Here is a 20,960-nt window from a genome sequence, read left to right on the forward strand (position 1 = left end):
ACTTTTTGATCCATGCTGATGTTTCTATTGCCACTGTGCCCACAGCTTGTCCATGAATGCCATGTGTGACAGGTATAAAGGATCATAAGCTGCCAAATGTGAAGCCATATGACCCTCCACCCAAAGCCGGAAGAGGCCAGAAAATGTCTGCAGAGACTGGGAGAACACTTGGAAGTCTGCCTGGTTAACAGTCCTCTGCAGTGCGTGATCACCAGCTAGAGGGGAGAACTCAGCTCTCAGCAGTGCAAAGCCCTTCCACACAGCTAAATCCACATACAAACACACACAGAGACAGAAATAAACCCATAATAAAGATACAAAAGGTATAGATTAAATTTCAAAAAGGTAAGAAACAAAATAATTTTAGATTTACAATCTGACCTGACTTGGAGTAGAGTTTCATGATAGCCCGTTGGTTCAACCTCATCTCTCTTAGTGTGAGGTCTCTAATGTCTTTACGCCGGGTCAGGTGTCTGCATGCACAGTCAACTCTGCCACAACGTTTGCATGTGCACTCTTCACAGCTTTGCCTGAACCTTTCCCCGTATCCCCATAGCTTGCGTTGAAGGAAGCATCCACAGCATCCACAACATTTCATGTCAGAACACTTCACTCCAGGAGAGAAACTCATTACTTGTGCATCTCCAGCTTGATCCTTCATCAAAGCTTGGCACTGTGTTACAGTGAGGTAATCACAGGTAAAAGTGAAATCCGGATCCCTGCAGCAGTCTATCCTTGTTTGGTTTCCTTTAAGATCTTCCAGCTCAGTACAGTTAAAGTCCGTGTTGCTATTCCACACTTCATCCTCCAAATTATCCTTGTTGTGTGGCCAGAGAGTCCTGTTCACAGAGGAGATGTTGTATTCCTGTTGAGTGTAACGCTGGTGGCCAATGGGGCGACCCTGCCTTGGTTTGCGGAGGCAGCACGCACCCAACATGCACTGGTCCCTACAGGCATTAAACGAAGGGAAGTTGTTGCTGCTGTTTCCTGTGCAGTAGCGGAAGTCCTCACAGAGGCCAGAGGTAGGATTAAAGGCCCAGCAGCGTTGAAATGGCTGCACACCTTCACAGTTGTTCTCAGTTTTGGATACCCAACAGGCCTAGAAGTGGGGAGGGGGGACACATGGCCTCTTACCCAGCCTTAATCCCCACTGCATAACCCCTAGCCAGAACTGACAAAGGACAAAAGTAAAGCAAAGCACTACTATTGGACTCATCCAATGCAGCAGGCCAAGCAATGATCTACAGCTAAACCATGAACAAATAGCAGACAATCACAAGCGTGATCTAACAACTAGATCAGTTACATTAAAGAAATAGTGTTACATTTTGAGAAGTCACTCACATCCCCGCTGAAAGTTAGATGAGAATATTGAAACCACTCTCATATCTGTCTATTAAACATGCCTGGAGACATTCAAGTTTGCTTAGCACAAACACTGGAATGAGGGGGAAACAGCTAGCCTCACTCTGTCCATAAACATCTCTGCCTAGGAGATTGGTATCGATGTTCTTATAGAACGATTTCCCAAAATGTCTAACTTACTACTGTGGTAGCACCTTGCCTTGTAGCAAGGTATAATGGGAAGTACAAACAAAATGACTTAAAAGAAAATGCTAAAACTATAAGAAACTATAAGACAACTGCAGTAACAGAAGGGATTTCAAACCTTCATTTTCATTTGTGACTGTGACCCACCTCAAGCATTTGAAAAGTTCTGGTGACCTGCCGGGTAACCAAACATACAATAAGCACATCTTAAAAACTAACATTAAATTAAACACTTAAACTGTAGACAAAACTGGAAAAAGCACAGAAGGACACATGTTCAACATTTGCATGACCAAGACCATGACCATTCTAGCAGTGCTTTGATCTAAAAGCAAATAATAACATCAGCATGGTAACATGCTTACAATGGCAATGCTAACATGCTTATGTTTATGTATAATTTACCATTTTCTCCATCTCAGTTTAGCATGTTAGCATGCACACAAAGTACTGCTGAAGCTGATGTCATTAGTTTAGTTTAGTTTCTGTACACATTTTCATGGTAATCCATTCAATAGTTGAGATGTTTTGGATTGAAGGGGTGACCTCGAACAACTGACATTACTGTCCCAGGACATTACACACAGCATGGCTAAAAAACCCTGGAACTGATACACACATTTTCACAACATGGACGGAAAGGTCTGACACCAAACTTGTTGTTTTCTAACACTTTATATATCTACCCTACTCCTCTAATATTGGCAAAAAAATACCTGTCCCAGCTGTCTGTGACACACTGGTCCCTTGGTGTTGGGAGGACAGGAGCAGTAAAACCCAGTGGGGTCAGAGATGAAAAATACGCCTCTGTTTTGACAGGGGTTAGACAGACAAGGGTCTGGGAGAGGTATGTCCATCTGCAAACTACTTACTTAACACCAGTTCAATGTGTGTTAGTGTTTGTTGAACGTGCACCAAAATCATAGGTAGGTACTTTATTGTGTGTTGTTGTAGGTGTGTGACAAAGATAAACAGAGAAAGCAAATGAGGGCAAGAATGAGGAAGAAAAAGATAACTGTCAAAACCTGAGTCGTTATTACCTTTGATGTTTGGTTGGCATGCAACCTTTCCAGATGTGCACGTACACACAATGTTGGGGTCAGTCTGCCAGCGCTGGCCATTCTCCACTTCACGCCCCTCCCACACACATCGCTGCCTCACACACTCACATCCCTCCAGGTACTGTACACGTGACTGTAGGTCTGCATTCTGTAGAAAAAAATAACGCCATGTCACATCACTTTATATCACTTGACTTAAGTATTGACTTATTCTAAGTGCAATACTTTCCTGAGTTTTGACCATGTCCACCATACGTGCCAGTTCCTCCAGCCTCTTCTCCAGGTTCGTCAGCTTGTCATCTTTTTGTGCCTGAGAAACAGACTTTACCCCTTGAGGAGATCCTGGGGCCCCCAGCACCACACCTCTCTGCAGCTGGTCACTCTGGACGTCCTGGAGATAATGGTTGGTTTGGTCCAATGGCCTGTGGCTTGTATGTTTCCTGGGGGGTGCATCCTGCTGGAACATTCGACTGCGGTCAGTCTGAGAATCTGAGCCATGGGAGTCTGTGTACTGAGATGGATGCAGATCATCTGGAAAGAAAAAGCAGAAATTAGTGCGAGAAGAGGGTGCTTAATAATTCTTGAATGATTAAAAGAGCAAATTTGGAGCCTAAACAAACATCCTGGTAACATGCTGTCAAAATGAAGGCCCACACTGAGGAATAATAAACAAACTAACTGACTTTCTGCCTGAGGGTCAAAAGATATGATCTTATGCACATCAACTATGGTGGTCCCCCTACTGAGTTTTAACTCACTGTGAGAACAAGAGGAGTATCTCACTTTTCAGTGAGATACTCATTGCAGACAGTTTTATTAATATTTATTAATAAAGTTTTATCCGTTATTTATTATGTTCATAACAAGAAACTCTTCACTGACAAGAAATCACTGAAAAATTATTTTCATGTCTCCCAGTGCAAGAGAACTCAAAATATAATAAATGATCCGGGTCAGTAATGAAGAGAAAGAATGGAGCAAAAGGAAATGAGAAGGGAATGACACTGCATCCTCTGGCCCCCACAGCATGCTGTTACTGATTTATTGATGCATACACATACTGTATATAGTATCCAGAAGAAAAGGAAATCAATCACTGGAGACAGTGAGACCGAAAATGTTTACTTGGTAAGGCGTTTTTGTAGGGTCTTTTTGGTAGTCTCCACATACATTCATCCTTGTTCTGTGGAATACTCAGATACATATTTTTTTCTTTTGACCCTCCCAATAAAGCAAATGATTTTCTCTCAGTTTTAATATAGGTAATTTTTATTCACCTGTAACATTGTCACAGAGCCATGGTCGCCTTAGATATGCTTTCACTGAAATCTCAGCCATCTTCAAATATCCCTGCATTCATAAAGAAATAGAGAAATGATCCCATGCTAAATTTGACTGAACATACAGAATGCACATTGAAGGGAGACAGAAATATGAAAGTTATGTTGAATACCTGCATACATTTTGGATGTACAGTACTGTAGTTCCAAATTATGTTATGTTGCTGTGTTTTTGATGATTTCTTTTTAGATTTTTTTAGTGGGACAAGTGTCATTATTTTTCAGGAGGAGGCGGTCACTCATGATTACAAGGTTTATATTGCATGATATCTTTGTTAAATGTTGAATCACTGCTAACCTAAAGAAATCATCACAAAACACTGTAAACAGAAAATAAATCAGTAAATGTGATGTCTCTGTTGTCCTTTAAAGTATGTGAGTATGTACAGGTATACAGTATGTGCAAGAAACTTACACTAAATTTGCTGTCTTTCTTTCCTGGTGTGCTGGCAAGAGTGACAACAACATCTTGAGGCAGTTCCAGGTTGATTCTCTCTTCCCTTTTTGTCAGTAGAACCACAGCTTCTTGACAGTCAACAAAAAATGTCAGTCTATCAGTCTCCAGGCTCACAGCCAACTGTACCCCCTTCACTCTGGAGAAGGGGTTTTTCCCGGGGAAGAGAAAGCTGGAAAGGCCTTGAGGTCCTCCTCCAGCCTGGTAGTCCAAACGCAGAGTGTTATTGAGGGTGGAGGAGATGATTTGAAGAATGGGTGAGGACGCAGAGGAGAGAGAAAGAAGAGTGGCAGTGGAGCCTGATGTCTGATGCCCCACCACATGGACCCCCATGCTACCCTGAACATTGGTGTAAAGGAAGTGGGAATATTCACGAGGAAGAGTCAGGTATGGTGTTCTTGGACGTAGTTTGTATGTCACACCGCCAGGACTCTGCAGTCTGGCCATGCTGCTTATGTGGTGGGACATGTTTAGAGCGGCCAGAAGGTCAATCACTAGGAAAGAGGAAAAACAGACCATCCTAACAAACATGAATACTCATCCATATCGCATGAGGCCATGTTCTGTCTAATAGAGGATGGCGCTGTAGTTTCTGGGTTATGATGAGTGTGAGAGGGAATCAGAACGAAGTCATTCATCAGCCGGTCACACATGGTTGCTCCACTGACCTCAAACACAACACCAACGATAGAACATCTGATGTAACACTTTAAATCTGGAGAAGGAAACCGAAAGTTTTACGAGAAAGTTTTCTTTTGGTTTATGGGATAGATTTATGGGGTCTCCCAGCTGTGTAAAGTAGCTCAGTACATGTACACAAGTTAAGTACTTGAATACAATCAATGCTGAGTACGTTTTACTACTATTTATTCAGGCAGTATTCAAACAGGTCTCAGAATTCCTCTCAGGGAATGACCTCCTAGATCCATATCAGTCTGGTTTTAAGAGTGCCCACTCTACTGAAAAGGCTCTTCTGTCTGTAACAGAAGCCCTAAGGTCAGCTAAAGCTGCAGCCCAATCCTCGGTTCTTATCCTGCTTGACCTATCAGCTGCCTTTGACACAGTCAACCACAGGATCCTGCTATCTGCTCTCTCAGCAATGGGCATTTCGAGTAAAGCACTCCTGTGGTTCGAATCCTACCTCTCGGGGCGTTCCTACAATGTTTTGTAGCAAGGACAATTATCCTCCTCACACTGCCTCTCCACAGGGGTGCCCCAAGGCTTAGTGCTTGGGCCCCATCTCTTCACAATTTACACCACCTCACTGGGGGGGGATCATTCGCTCGCACGGCTTCTCATACCAATGTTATGAAGACGACACGCAACTCTACCTATCCTTCCCGCCAGGCGATCCCACTGTCTCGGCGCGGATCACAGACTGTCTATCGGACATATCTGCATGGATGAAGGCTTGCCACCTTCAACTAAACCTCTCTAAGACTGAACTCTTGGTCATTCCAGCCAAGCAATCTATCCACCATAACATCAAACTACAAATTGACTCCGCAACCATCACTCCAACCAAGGTGGTGAGAAACTTGGGTGTCATGATTGATGACCAGCTGTCCTTTTCAGACCATGTTGCTACTGTCTCTCGGTCATGCCGCTTTGCTCTATACAACATAAGGAAAATCAGGCCCTATCTCACTCAGTACGCCACCCAGCTTCTGGTACAGGCCATGGATATCTCTCACATCGACTACTGCAATGCCCTCCTAGCAGGTCTTCCAGCTTGTGCGGTGAAACCCTTACAAATGGTTCAGAACGCAGCAGCGCGTCTGGTTTTTGATCAGCCCAAAAGGACTCATGTCACTCCATTACTCAGTGACCTCCACTGGCTCCCCGTGGCCTCCAGAATCAAATTTAAGTCACTAATGCTTGCATACAGAGTGACTACTGGGTCTGCACCCATCTACCTAAACTCCATAATACAAACTTACGTTCCTTCTCGGCCGCTACGCTCCTCCAATGAACGCCGCCTGGCTCTGCCATTCCTTCACACAAAGCAATCCCAGTCCCGGCTAGTCTCATCTGTGACACCACGATGGTGGAACGAGCTACCACACGCCATCAGAGCGGGGGCGTCCCTCTCTAACTTCAAGAAGCTCTTGAAAACTCATCTCTTCCGAGAACACTTCCTCTTATAACACCTCTAACTCCTAACCTCTAACATGCACTTCCAGTGCTCTTCTTCTTCTATCCCCTACAATGATCTTGTATTGATTGCGCTTTTTGTTAACTCTTACTTCCTTCCCTAGGTATTTACCTCATTGATGTGATATGTACTGTGAGATCTTACTAGTATTTATTGCTGCTTTTACTAATATGTACTGTCAGTTGTAGATCTGTATTTGATGCTCTGTTGATGCTTGTATGTTGTTCCTCAAATGTAAGTCGCTTTGCATAAAAGCGTCTGCCAAATGAGTAAATGTAAATGTAAATGTACTGTAACTATACTTTGACACTGTAGAATTAGGGTACTACTTTTACCAAAGTAAAAGTACTTTTTCTACAACTGGCTCCCCAGTTTGATGACTGTGACACAAAAGCAATCTCGATATCAAATCAAAATAAAAAAGTAAAATAAGCAAAACAACAACAAACACCACCACCACAACAACAACAACAATAACAACAACAACAACATCCAGTGACTTGTAATCTAAGCACAGTTTTGTCAACTCACCATTCTCGCGATTTGGACTTGAGTGCCCCTGCACAGAAAGGGCAAAGACCCATAGCAAATGTATCTCCAGCAGCATGAGCGTCCTCAGTTTGCTGTTCTCCATTCTCCAGACCCAAAAATGGAAACCCCTGGATTAAAAATCCTTACGCAAAATTATTTTATTCATCGTACTTTTAAACATGGACCTGGGACTACACGTTAAAGACTTCCCTGTTTCTCTTCCGAGCAGACCTTTTCAAAGAGCGCGCAGGAGAAACGTGAAACATCTTGATGCAGGCAGGGCGTCGCTTTCTCTGCAGTCACACACTTACATTCCCCCCTGGGGCCATATCTGTAACAAACTTTCACTCCGTGATCACAAAGGCGGATAATTGTGAGAGGGTTGATGACTGTCACTATCTCACTATCCTTGCTCAAGATGTTACTTGCCAGAGAGAGAGAGAGAAAGAGAGAGAGAAAGAGAGAGATCACTATCCTTGCTAAAGATACCTGTTTTTTTTGCCAGAGAGAGAGAGAGAGAAAGTTCAGGTGAGCGTGTGAGGTCACCTCTGGTTCTCCTCTCTGTCTCGTTTAGTTTCCAGTCCCAGAAGGATAGCTGTGGGTGAAGTCTTTTTTTCCCCTGTATTCCCTCATTTTGTCAGGGAAAAAAACCCACTGCTCAGTGGTGTTGATTCCTGAAGACCCGTTTTGGTAATCAGCTAAAACCTGGTCTGGAGACTGGATGGGAGCCATGGCTGCACAGAGAGAGAGAGGGAGGGAGGTTGGAAACGGTCCCAGTGTGCATCCATACATCTGTCTCCACAACCCTGGGCTTTCTCATGTTGTCCTTCTCATCTCCGCTGTGTTTATTTTTGCAGAGCCTTTCTTTGAGTACACCCTCACAAGCAACTTGTTCTGAGACTTGCTACACAGAAAGGCAAAACATGCTCATCGTCTGTCTTGCTGAAATATTTTTGATGTGATGATAGGACACCCAGATATCTCATAATGGATGCAGCAGACAGGAGAGTCCCTCATTACTCCAGACTGTTTCAATCTGACCTGATTGAACACCTGATTGTAACTAAGATCTTTCCAGCCTCTGTCCACATACCAAGGGAACCCTCATCCATGACTCATGCCAGTTAATCTGTAATAATCACAATTAAAAGTTTATCCCACAGGACTTGTTATCTTTACTTCTTTTTTTCGTTTTTTTTTAGCATACATTCAATCCCTCCGGAAGGCATGACATTTCCAGGCCGCAAGGGCTGATTGAAGACTGCGATAAAGCAGTTGGAACTGGAACATATTTTTTTGCTAAGGGATTTAGTTTAAGCTTTGTGAAGGAGGTAATTGACTGTAAATTCTTCACAATTCAGAAATGCCTCCCAGTGGAACAGGAACAAAATGTTACTCTCACACCCACTTTATACCCAGTGGGCCTTTCTCTTGTGTTGAAAATGTGCAGTACATTAGTGTTACACCCACCCTGTATTGTGTGTGTAGGTTACATTGAGCAACTTTACAAGACTATAGTCTATAGCCATCTTTTTCATGCTTTTTCAATGAACCATAAACTATCAGTGAACATGCACCTGTTGAACGGTCGTTAAGACCCTAACAGTGTACAGACGGTGGGCAATTAAGGTCACAGTTATAAAAATGTAGAGACCTTTCTACTGACTTTGAAAAACACAAGAAAGATGCACATAATCCCTGCTCATCTGTGTGAATGTGCCTTAGGCATGCTGCAAGGAGGCATTAGGACTGCCCCCTTGCAGTGGCAGACCACATGTGACAACACCTGCACAGGACCACACTGATTGTCACTTTTGATTTTGAGCCCCCCTTTGTTCAGGGACACATTTTTCCATTTCTGTTACTCACATGTCTGTAAAACTTTCTTCAGTTTATGTCATAGTTGTTGAATCTTCTTACGTTCATGCAAATATACTTATGTTAAGTTTGCTGAAAATAAAAGCAGTTGTAAGTGAGAGGACGTTTCTTTTTGTAGTATGTGTATATATACAGGAAAAGTCAGGGGATCACCAAAGTCAGTATAATTTATCTTGGTGCCATGAATTTTGGTGCAAAATTTAATCTTAATCCATTAAATGGTTTTTGGATATTTCAGTCTGCACCAGCCATATGGAGCCATATCAGCATACTGCATAGTCATAACATAAACGCAACATTTGTTATTGCAGTGTTGAATAATTTAATGCATTCATTTTGTAATAATTAAATTGAGAAGTCACTTTGCACATAAAATGTTTACATATCCTCACACGTAATTACACACAACCGAAACAAAATGCACTGAAAAATGCCTGCTTCATTTCAGATACGTGATATAAGTGTGAGAGTTTGAGAAGTGCACAGCAGGTGAGCATCAAAGTTTGAGTTACAAACTGCTTCTGCTACAATCTATTTGTCTAGTGAAATGTCTTTCTTAAGTAGAATTGACAGTTTTGAAGGTCCAGCTCAGTTTTGAATGGTTTCAGGTCACAACATTACAAGAAAAAGCAAAACACACACATTCTGGGAAAACAGATGTTCAGATGATAAAGTTGTCAACTGTTATTTATCAACCATCTCCCACAACTTCATCTTTTTTTAACAGCATCTCTGCTGACATCCAGTGGTCATATCCAATCATAACAGTGTATATACAAACTCAACAAGTCTGTTTTAACTATGTTAATCCATTCAGCTATTGCTAACTTTAGCTTAGCTCTTAATTCACTACTGTTAATGCTGCTTAAATACCATCTGTAAACATTTATATGATCTGAGATATGCTCATCCTTTGCAATCTCTCTCTTTGTCATGGACACAGACTGCATAGTGTTCAGCTTTTTCCTGAGGCAAACTTGAGTCCCACCCCCCCCTTCCTCTGACAATGGAAACCACTCACAAGCCTGCACTAACCAAAACATTTCTCATGGAGCCAGACAACAGCTTTCATCACAAGAGCCCTAAAGATATGTGCAGACACACTACTTTAAGTGTGTGTGTGCGTGCCTTTGCCTGCTGGGACAAGTGTGTAAAAGGATGTGGGTTAAACTTCCGAAGGTGAACAGACGATGTTTGATAGCTAATCCCTTGTCAGGCCCCATTAGTTGTCGCACGTCACCAACTGAACAAATCCAACAGGCGAAAGCTGTGTAGCCAAAGTACATGTACAAGTACAAGTTCTAATTTATACAATGCGCAGAAATATACATGTCCGTTTAAAGTATAATACAAGCTGCCAAGATCTAACTTACTGAAGAACATGACTTTTTTTGCTCTCTAATACTACATCTTACACAAGAACTGACTGTTGAGATTTGATTGCATGACAAACTGTCTATGGAGGTCAAATGTTATTGTACCAGACAAAATCCGTTACATTCACACTGGTCTTGACCTCACCGTCTGGTTCTTGCCGTATCCAATCTGATTGGCTCAGTCGCCGTGCCTGACCAGGTAAGCCCCGCCTTCAGGCTTTAGCCTCTGAGCTGAGATTTATTCCAGGATGTCCACCATAAGCTGCTGTCTGCTCTTTAATGTTTGTGGGGGGGTCAGTTAGTGTGTGTGTGTGGCCGGTGTTATCAATTGTTGTCATTATTCCTAAAAGCCTCCGTCTGTCTTTTTGAGTGGCACATAGTGGCATTTCAGGGTTTTGCAAATCAGAGATGCTGCTTCCATCACAAGTCAGGAGGATATGGAGGCTGACAGACAAGCTGCGGAGGATTTGACAACAACAGGTCAGTCAGCTGAGTAACAGTATAGACAGACGATCTGTGTTCACATCCATCATAACTCAGTCGCGCGTGTGATGGAAAGCTTGCATTTATTTACCTCGCAATTACAGCACAGTTATTGTTTTATTAAATGTGACCCCAGATCCTGCTAAGCCCCCTCCCCTCCCCCATACACACACACATACGCACAAACAAATGTGGCAGTGTACCTGGGACTCACGAGAGCATGATATGCTTTTTGTCACACACCTTAATTTATTTGAAATATACAACTGGAGTTTAATTTTGCAGTGAAGAAATATGGTCAAGCAGACATCTGTACAGCAGAGCTCCTGCTAGAAGGATTCATTGTTACTCCATAACTCTAGTAAATATTAGGATCACAGAGTTGTTGCTTAGTTGTTATGATTTCTGACCTCTCAAATGATTATGTTTGTACAAACACGAAAAGAAGAAGGGCTACTATGTTGCTGGTTTGCTCTCACTGGTATCAAAACCAGGCAAAAACCTACTTAAAAGGGATTTGAGGGAATTACTGGACAGAGCCGTGTGTGTGCTTGTTTGTGCATTATTAGAAGGTCTTAACCTTATGATGATTCTTAAGACAAGCTGCCACCAAGGCACATAGTAAGGCTAGGTTTAGCCCACTAATTCATACAGTAGAAGGAGGAGAGGGGGGGGCATGTTTAGTTAATCTTGTTTGTTATTTCTCTCTGTGAACTCAGAAAGAACTGGTTCCTGAGGCCTGACTGAGCCCAGGAATGGCCCTCATTGAACTGAAATGGAGTTTCATTCAGGCCAAGGCTCTAGTCTTCTCACTGCTGGTCCTCCTATGTTTGCACACAGCCAAAGGTACAGCCACTTCACCGCTGTTCGTATTAGAGTTCAGCTCTTGGCCAGAATTAATGGATTTCTTTTGCATATGTCTTTGTGTTTGCATTGACACAGGCATGTCAGGGTGGGGTGGATGTTTGGATGGTCAGGATGTATTTGCAACAGTCAGAGAGAACAGCCTTCCCGGAGAAGTGGTTGCTGAACTCTTGGCTGACACCACAATGGAGGGAGTTCACTGGAGCCTGGATGGAAAGGATGCTGATTGGTTTGTCTTGGATGAAAGAAACATCCGGCTGAACACATCAGCTGACAAGCTCCTTGACCGAGAGGTAAATGAGTTGGGATACGCCCTTTTAAATACTGACCTGAGTGTTGGAGCTTTCTGATTATCAGGATGCCATGAATGCAATGCAAGGATTACAGAATTTATGTGTGTAATTCCATTTTGTTGAGTCTAGTGTCGGGCCGCAGTGGAGACTATGTCTCTAAGTTTAGAACAAACTGTCAGGGATTGAACCTCACAACCTTGTCCTTGGACCAAACACAATCTCTCTCACCGTCATCATCTTCCCAGCCAGCTATCTTACATCATGGCGGTTAACGGGTCAACCAGATTAGCAGTCTCTCTCTCTCTCTGCCTCTTAATCTATCAACTATTGTCCCTCTATCTTTAAAATCATCATCAAAGAATATGACTAGGATCCATGTGTAGAACTCACCCTATTCAACACAGTCTGAGAGCATCAATTCAGTGTGTGGCCACCTCCCTCTTGATAAAACTTTTTTTAATATTTGGGATTCGCATTTCTTACATTGTCATCATGAAGGGTTTAAGTGTAAGTGTTTAAATGTAAGAGAAGCTGCATGTTACAATATATATTTTTTACAGTTATATGACAAGTTAGGTGCACATCCACGAAATATAGAGCAAAAACAAATGTAGGTGAAAAAAACAAACATTTGTTGAGTAGGCAAATGTGAGAGTTCACAACAAATCCAAAATAAGTTAAGGCATTTATGTTTTGAAAATAGTTTGGAAGCATTTTCATTTTGTGCGTTTAATGTGGATTTGAGCATTAGAAATGAATAGTATTTCTGCATCAAAGTTTTGGCAGAAGCCTGTTCACAAAGTTACTCTTTTGGTTATCATAATTATTATTTTTTTATTTATTTATTTTTTTCTTTATTTCTTTCTTTTATTAATAAAAAATGGATGGTTGGTCTCCTACAGTAATTTCAGAGTTCATCCATAGTATCTGATTCTGCATATCATCTGGAGTGTCAGGAGGATGGTACTGGAAATTCAACCATGCTTTAAGTACGTCTTTAAAAAAGGGTGAGAGTTCTTTTAATTGGTTCTGAAATATTTCTTTAATATGTAATGATTTTAATTGAAAAAATGGAAATAAATCAGAACCAAAGAAAGAAAAGGTTGTATATTATCTTTTACTGGTGAGCCATTGCCTGTGATGATATATTTTAGTAACTCAAGAAGCTTTCAAAGAACCGTTGCTTGGAAATTTTTTAAATTTAATCCACCATTTTCATATGAATTGTATAAATATTGTCTCTTAATTTTATCTGGTTTACTATTCCATAAAAATTTTAAAATTTTTTGTTCAAAGCATTTCACAAAAGAAGTGTCAGGAGTTGGGAGAGTCATTATTAAATAAACAAATTGGGGGATTACCAATGAATTAATCAATGTGACCTTTCCTTGTAATGTAAGTGAACTGCTCCTCCATGGCTGTAAAATTCTATCTACTTTTTGCATTTTTTTGTCATAGTTGTATTTAACAATATTTTTAAAATTATCTGGTATGTGAATACCTAAAATGTCTACGGAACCGTTTGTCCATCTAATTGGAGCAGAACAACTTAAATTAAAATCTGTACCATTTATCGTCCCTATTCTGAATATTTGGCACTTCTCAAAATTTGGTTTCAAACCTGATATTTTGGAAAACATATTTAGATCTGTGATCAAGGATTCCAAAGTAGATTGTTTTGGTTGTATAAAAAAGGTTGCATCATCAGCATACATTGTAAGTTTTGTCTCTATACCATTTGGCTCCAAACCCATAATATCTGTATTCTTTCTAATTTTAATTGCTAATATTTCAATACATATCAGGAATAAATACGATGACAATGGACACCCCTGGCAAACCCCTTTTGTTCGCCAGGGGTGTCCATTGTCACCGTATCATGGTTATCATAATTTAGATAATGAATCAGTCTCAAGCATGCTGCATTTGTGTTAAAATATTTTATCAAATTGAATGAAGGTCTTCTTGGTATGTTCTTCTATCTGTTGTTTTCTCTCTGTTTCTCAGGCCCAGGGTCCTGTCCTAATGGCTGAGCTGTCATGTTATGAGGAGGACACTCTTCAGGTACACTTTGTCCCATCATCCATAACTCTTCAGTGTGTCATCCCACATTAAAACCTGCAAGTGTCTTTGTTTCTTTTGTTTTTTTTTTTGCTGTTGTAGGGTGTTTACAGGATCATGGTCGAAATTCTCAATGAGAACGATAATTCCCCTGTGTTTTCAGAAGACACTGTCCAGTCTCTTATTATCAGTGAGGTATGACTCTTTCACAAACACATGTACACAAACCTGTGCATGCTTACTCAAAACATGCAAGATTAAAGTTTCTCTGCCTGTCTGTCTATCTGTGTGTTTCCCAGCTGACGCCAGTGAATACTGTGGTCTTTACTGTCCAGGCCACAGACGCAGATAACGACAAGATAATTTACTCCATTGACCAGACATCAGTGAGTTCTCCCCTTTTACGCTTTACACTTTTATAAGGAATTTTAGAACATGGGCCCTATTTTAATTTATTTATTTTTGTACATATTTTGGGGTCTAAATGACTAATAGGCAGACACAAAGCAGGCTGCTATGGCTTCCGTGTAATCCTTGCACTTGTCAAAAGTATGTCCACTAAAGTTTGTGTTTTTGCCACTGACAGGCTCAGATTGTTATTAAGTATCTGACAGCATTACAGAAACGATCCCGACAGAGACTTTTTTTTATTTACCCTTTTTAAAAAAGAGAAAAGAAACACATATGCACAGTTGTTAATGTGTTTTTCACTAACAAAGACCACGCCTGCAAAGATGTAGATTTAAAATGGTTTATTGCTTATGAGGGAGCTTGAGATGGGATCGTGTGGTCAGAACAGATCGAGTGCCTGGAGGGTGGGGTGAGGGATGCAGGGATGCAGGGATGGGGGAGAGGGTCAGGAGTTGAGGGGTAGGGGTTGAGGTGTGATGGATGAAGGGTTGAGGGGAAGACAGGTGAAGGATGAGGGAGAGGAGTCGGATCCGTGCAGATGGATGTGGGGATGAAGAGAAGACCGCTGTCTGCAGGCGTGAAGGTGTGTGGGAACCGGCGGAGTCGAGACTCGAGAGAGTGGGGGAGACGTCTCTTCGTCAGTGGACGAGCGAAAACCCCCGGTTCCTGTAAGCAGACAAGGAGAGAGAAGGGAGCAGGGGAGAGAGGAAGGAAAAGAAAGGGGTTTGGGTGGGAGGGATGAGAAAGCTGTGTCAAGGGGAAGTGAACGGAAAAGGTGTGCTTAAGAACTTGGTGTGCGGAAATTGGGTGAGTTCAAGGCGTGGTCTTGGTTCCCAAATCTAGTTTATAAAACTTCATATATTTGTTCTGCAGCCTGATGCAGAGTACTTCAAGGTTGATCTCCCCAACAGTGGAGAAGTGATCCTGTCCAAGCCTCTAGACTATGAGACCAAAACCCTGCTTACCGTCACTATCCAAGCCTCGGTAAGCTATGTACACTTAATTTTCTGCATTTCAATCAAAAAGTCTAGATTTGATTCCCTGATGCTCCTGGCAATTGCTATAAGAGAAGATGAACCATACTTCAGTTCATGTATCCATCCATTTCTCCATCAAACATGCTTGATCAGTGTAATATCCTCTGAAGATGCCATGCCTTGTCATTATCTCAGGAAATGAGCACTGCTGAGCACTTCAATATCAGCACCAACATCACTATCACTGTCCTGGATGGAGATGACCAGTACCCACAGTTCCTGCCCTGCGTGCTGCTTTTCCAGGATGAGACCAGTCGTGTCTGCACCAGCCCTGTGTACACAGTCAATGTCACAGAGGGGGAAGAGGTCAGATGCTAAGCGGCCCCTCAGTCTTATACCTGATAACTTATCAATGTTACTACACTGGATTCTACACTAGAACCATTCTTAGTATTCTTTGAATATACACCAACAGATTTACTTTTACTTTCGCACACTGCGTCTTTTCTGCCCTATAGGTGAGGGAATGTAAGGTTTTATCATGCATATTTGGCCTTGTGTATAATATTAATTCTGAACAACTTTGAGTTTATTTGGACCTTTGACTCAATCTAAACTATCATTGCAAGATCCAGATCAACTCACCAGGTTACTGTTTAGATGACATGGGGATATAATTTGTAGAGCAACAAATATTTGTCATGTTGCAGGACATTGTGTTGGACTTCTCTCCTGGTCCCATTCATGCAGTGGACGGAGACAGAGGACTGAGCTCTCCAGTCAGCTATGCCATTCTCTCGGGTACCACACACACTGATGCATGTTAATATTTAAAATGTGGTGTGCTTAATTGTGTAACATCTGTAACTGTGTTTGTGTTCATGCTAGGAGACGATGATCAGCGTTTCCTGATGGACAGAGAGACGGGAGAGGTGAAGCTGACTCGGGGGGTTACAGACAGACTTTCAAATCCAGCACTGAATCTACAGGTCATGGTAAGACTCACCTACTTAGTTTTAGCATTAGACTTAAAAGATATCGCTCTCACTGCTCTGTCTTTCTGTCTCTCAGGCATACCAGGACGACGACCCAAGGAAGTATTCTGTTGCTACAGTGTTGGTACGGGTTCTGGCAGTGAACCAGTTTTATCCGGGGTTTGACATGGCTGAATATCAAGGCTTTGTAACTGCAGGAAAGAGTGCTGCCTCTCTTGTCAATACCTATGGCAGCAAACCACTCATGTTACATGTGCAAGATCAAGACTTTAACAATGTATGCACTCCACCACACTCGAAAAAGATTCAATGCATTTGATTTACATTGTTACTCATCGCCTCCTTTTTCCTCCACAAATTGACAGGGTTTCAACCCTATGATCCACTACACTTTCAGTCCGACATCCAATCACACAGACATCTACCAAATCACACAAGAGGGGCTTCTGATCGTCAGGACCAATCAACTCAAACCAAAACATAAACACATTCTAGAGGTGAGTCTCAGTGATTAGTTTTATATAATATAATTATATTATAATTTGTTTTGATTGAAAATAGACCACACCAGTGATTTTTCATATTTCAGGCCAGTACCCACAAATGAAGCAAACTTTACATTATGCTAGCTTACACTTGACATCCTTATTTCTTTTTAAACACCATAAGTGTGAAGATAGATTTCTGATGGTGCTTAAAACCAATTGAGATAGTGAATCCATCATTTGGCCAACCAGCTCCAACAACCCGGAGATAAAGGACATGCATGACAACATAACTATAAAGTATTGTGTTTGTGTACTATAATTACACAAACACAATAACTAAACCAGTTAACAAAAGTTGCCATTAAGTTATTTTTACTTACTTATGTGAAGCCAGTTCGCCGTATTACACAACCCCTTTGTCTTTCCTCAGAGTATCATTATAAATAAAGACATAAATAAAATGGCGATGATATGATAAAAAGTCAAAATACCTTGCAGGTAATGGCTATAGACCAGGAGTCAGGTGATGTCATCTTTGCTACTGTAGTGGTGGACGTGTTATCTGAAGGACAGTCAAGTAAGGACACACACTTATACACTCGCCTACGCTACTGATTGCTGATGAGAGTGCAGATCAAACTCTGCATGTCTGTCTGTGTACACCGCAGTCCCTCTTAGTCCACTGGGAGATGGCGGTCTGACAGGCTGTACTGTGGGCAAAGCGTTGTTCCTGAGCATGGTGTTCATGGCTCTACTTGGATGTATCCTGTCTATCCTGATGTGGCTGAAGAAGAAACACAAGGGAAAGAGGGACCCACTGCAGAGAGGCTGCGTGGCCCAGGGCAAACACCCCAATGTGGTGAGATCCTTAATATCTGTAATCTAGAATTAGATTTACAAAGATTTGTTGGTCATTAAATTTTGAGTTTCTGAAATGTTCTCTACTGCGTATACTCCCACAGAGCTTACGATGGTTCCAACTGGTGAGTTATTCATTTACTATTAAAGCAAATATTCATCATTGTCTTATATTTCCTCTCCCTTCCCTCATCCTAATCCTACAAAAGGTAAAAAACATTCAACACAAGGTCCAATTTACTTGTTGTTTCCTAGGCTTTTGACCACATCTCATGGCCTTCATCAGTAGTTTCTCAGTTGTCATGGAGATCATTTAGTTGTTGTTACATGACTAAAGTATGCAATGTCAAATGACAACAACTAAACTATCTTCCTGACAACTGAGCAACTCCATCTGCCAATGAAGGTTTTTGCCAAAGTGACCTTCAAGCTCATACAGTATTTGAACATGTGAAGCACCTCATTAGCCTGAAAAGTAAATGACTCACATATCAATTGATTACCTCACTCCCACTCACTAAATGTTAAATTGCCTGGTTGTTAAAAGCCCTGACAATTTCTACAAATGTCTCATTGAATCAGGATGATTGTCCCACTTCCTCTCTGCGAATAGTGGTTTTCTTTTTCCAAATGTTGACCTGATAACTGTGGTTGTTCTTCAGGTGAGTCACGGTAGTACCATGCCACACATGGAGGAAGTACCCTACAACAATGAAGAATATGGAAACTGCAATCCCTGCTTCCCCAACAAACCTAGCATCTACGCCCACCAAGACCCCCCCCCCTGCCGAGGACCCGTTCCACCCAGAACGACCGCTGCACCCGACACCTGCTTCACCCCCACTGAAACTCTGCACAGCCCTGTGATCTTCAATAATAATGTTTCTATACCAACCAAAAGCTCCTCTAGTTCACCCACCTTTCACCCAGCTACTGTGGCTGCTTCTCCATCCAAAGATAACCCTGGTTCACCAACTGATGTATTCCTGGACCTTACTGAGGCACTACCCAACACCAGTCCTAGCCCTGCAACCCATGATGCCACTAGCACTCCACCGTTCACCTGTCCTGATTCACAAACAACCACCAACGATGACCCTACTGACGTTGTCACCAGCCCCTCCTCTCAATCCAGTATTCCATGCAGTCATACCCGAATTGCTTCAGCAGAAATAGACAAACCCTTTCGCAAACCCCGTGTGAAGACACCCCCATATTCACCTTTACAGACCTCAACCCTCCCCAAGCAGACGAGCATTCCCCCACCCACCCCAGAGCATGCACCTTTAAAAGCCAAGCTGGTAAATATAGATACGTCTCCCCATGATACACCCCCAGTAACACCAGAGCGAACACAGATTACTCTAAGCACAGAGGCAGACCAATCTTCCACATCACTGGACCAAACAGACCAATCAGAACACCCAGACGGGGCTGCAGACGCCGGTAGTGCATCTCAGGACAGAAGGCCGTCAACAAACTCAGAAAACATGCAGGGTGGCCACAAGTATGACGATGGTTTTCTGGGAGAACAAGATGCAGACAAGAACAGTGAGGGTGAGTTAGAGTCAGACGAAGAAGAGCTGCTGAGAGTGCTGGCTCGTTGTAATCCCATTTTTATCACATTTAGTAAGTGATGTCACTACAATATTGCAGGCAATGAACGTGATAGGGCGGATGACAGAGAATGGAGGCGGTGAGGTGAAGATGGACAACACAGACAAGTGGACATGTCATCGATCAAGAAAGAAACACGACAGTCTGGTTCTCCTTGTACTGTAGGTACTGCTGAGGACAGAATACATTGCACAAGATATACAGCACTTGGGCTGCATAAAAGAAGACACACATATGTCACACATATTTCACACACTGTATACTGCATATGTAAACATAAACCTTTGATAATACACAATTATAAGACGTAATGTTCCATTTATACTATAGAGTAAGCCTAGATGACAGGAATGAGTGACCTTGAATGCACAATGCAGTCTTTTAGATCAAAGGTATCCGTATAAATTATGAATAGATTTTTCAAGGATAAGACAGTTAGAGCAGCCTGAATGCATCAGTCATGACACAAATATGTTGTCTGCGATTGTTTACGAACAATAATGAGATTAATGTGTGTTGTCTTTGAAATGCAAATCCACATGAAATCACATTATGTAAAAAAACTGCTGGAACGCTTGACAGTTTAAATTCAGAGAAACGTCTAGCAGCAATTTTGCACCCTGAGCGATTCCCTGTAGATTTATCCTTTAAATAGCTGCTGAGTACTGTACATTCGAAACTTTCACATAGTGTACTGCAGCATTCATTGTTTTGTTATGCCTACTCTACAAGCTGCCTCATTTTTTCCCCTTGAAAATGAGTAAAGTTACTACTGTCTAACCAAATCAACGAGCCAAGAGTAGTTATGTTATGTTATGCTGCGACTGGCCTGCAAAAACCAGAGGGGTGGGTTTAGCTACATGCTTTGAGATGGTTACCTTTAGGTATAAAGTTAAAAATGGGTCTGTTAGGGTTGAGATTAGAGATGGTTGGGGTTAGATAAAGTGCAGGGTGGTTAAGGTTGGGATAATAATCTGGTCTCCTTCTCTACCAGGACCCACAGAACAGTCAACATTCTAAAACAAAAAGAGTCTACAGCAATGCATGCTAGCAGCTCAGTGAGCAGCTTTTCAGCTTTTGCAGTTTGTGCGTCTTCTTTGTTAGCATTAGCTACATTTGAGTCACATGAGCTAAGCATCCGTTTTTGGAAGATGAATACCAGGTGATGACGAAAAAGGTTGTTTAGCAAGAGACAAGATTCTTCTAACCACCTGGATGATGGTTTGTACCCGTTCATTTGGGGAACTACCCGGATAAGTGTTTCTTATCCAGATTCTATCTTTGTTTCAATTAAGAAACAGAGTTGCAAATTGGGAAACGGGATAAAAATATTTTTTTCAAGCAGCAGACAGAACTTTCTTTCATCCAGATGGTCAGAAAAATCTTTGTGGATTCTGGAAATACCTTCAGAACAACAATGATTCTTGTTAAACAAGACAACCGGATGCTAAGCTCTTTGACTCAGATGTAATGCCACTACATGGGTGGCTCAAACTGGAGCTAGGCACGGTGATGATTTCAGCTAAATGCTAACATGCTCACAATGCCAACATGCTGATGTTTGCCA

General features: G+C 41.9%; 2 protein-coding genes across 4 annotated transcripts in view; one reads left to right on the forward strand and one right to left on the reverse strand.

Moving 5' to 3' along the window:
• LOC123961642 (kielin cysteine rich BMP regulator) overlaps nucleotides 1–8,046 on the reverse strand; it is a 32,501-nt gene extending 24,455 nt beyond the window's left edge. The window contains exons 1-6 of one of the 3 annotated variants that reach the window (XM_046037170.1): nucleotides 7,324–8,046; nucleotides 7,093–7,196; nucleotides 4,368–4,900; nucleotides 3,890–3,962; nucleotides 2,842–3,143; nucleotides 2,592–2,760 (exon numbers count right to left, since the gene is read on the reverse strand). In XM_046037170.1, the coding sequence (XP_045893126.1) occupies nucleotides 2,592–2,760; nucleotides 2,842–3,143; nucleotides 3,890–3,962; nucleotides 4,368–4,900; nucleotides 7,093–7,196; nucleotides 7,324–7,358 (1,216 nt within the window). In that variant the 5' untranslated portion in view covers nucleotides 7,359–8,046. Of the gene's footprint in view, nucleotides 1–2,591; nucleotides 2,761–2,841; nucleotides 3,144–3,889; nucleotides 3,963–4,367; nucleotides 4,901–7,092; nucleotides 7,235–7,323 lie in introns of all 3 variants that reach the window. The other 2 variants (XM_046037171.1, XM_046037172.1) reach the window with 2 other exon arrangements.
• Nucleotides 8,047–11,584: 3,538 nt separating this feature from the next.
• LOC123961603 (cadherin-related family member 5) lies at nucleotides 11,585–20,229 on the forward strand. Its single transcript, XM_046037096.1, has 15 exons — nucleotides 11,585–11,675; nucleotides 11,772–11,986; nucleotides 13,994–14,050; nucleotides 14,150–14,242; nucleotides 14,347–14,433; nucleotides 15,332–15,442; nucleotides 15,631–15,801; nucleotides 16,146–16,236; nucleotides 16,324–16,430; nucleotides 16,507–16,707; nucleotides 16,796–16,927; nucleotides 17,417–17,495; nucleotides 17,587–17,777; nucleotides 17,881–17,901; nucleotides 18,439–20,229. The coding sequence occupies exons 1-15, from the start codon at nucleotides 11,585–11,587 to the stop codon at nucleotides 19,411–19,413; spliced, it is 2,622 nt and encodes an 873-aa protein (XP_045893052.1). The 3' UTR covers nucleotides 19,414–20,229.
• The last annotated feature ends 731 nt before the right edge of the window (nucleotides 20,230–20,960 follow it).

Source organism: Micropterus dolomieu, linkage group LG22, assembly GCF_021292245.1.
Source record: "Micropterus dolomieu isolate WLL.071019.BEF.003 ecotype Adirondacks linkage group LG22, ASM2129224v1, whole genome shotgun sequence".
NCBI classification, from domain to species: domain Eukaryota; kingdom Metazoa; phylum Chordata; class Actinopteri; order Centrarchiformes; family Centrarchidae; genus Micropterus; species Micropterus dolomieu.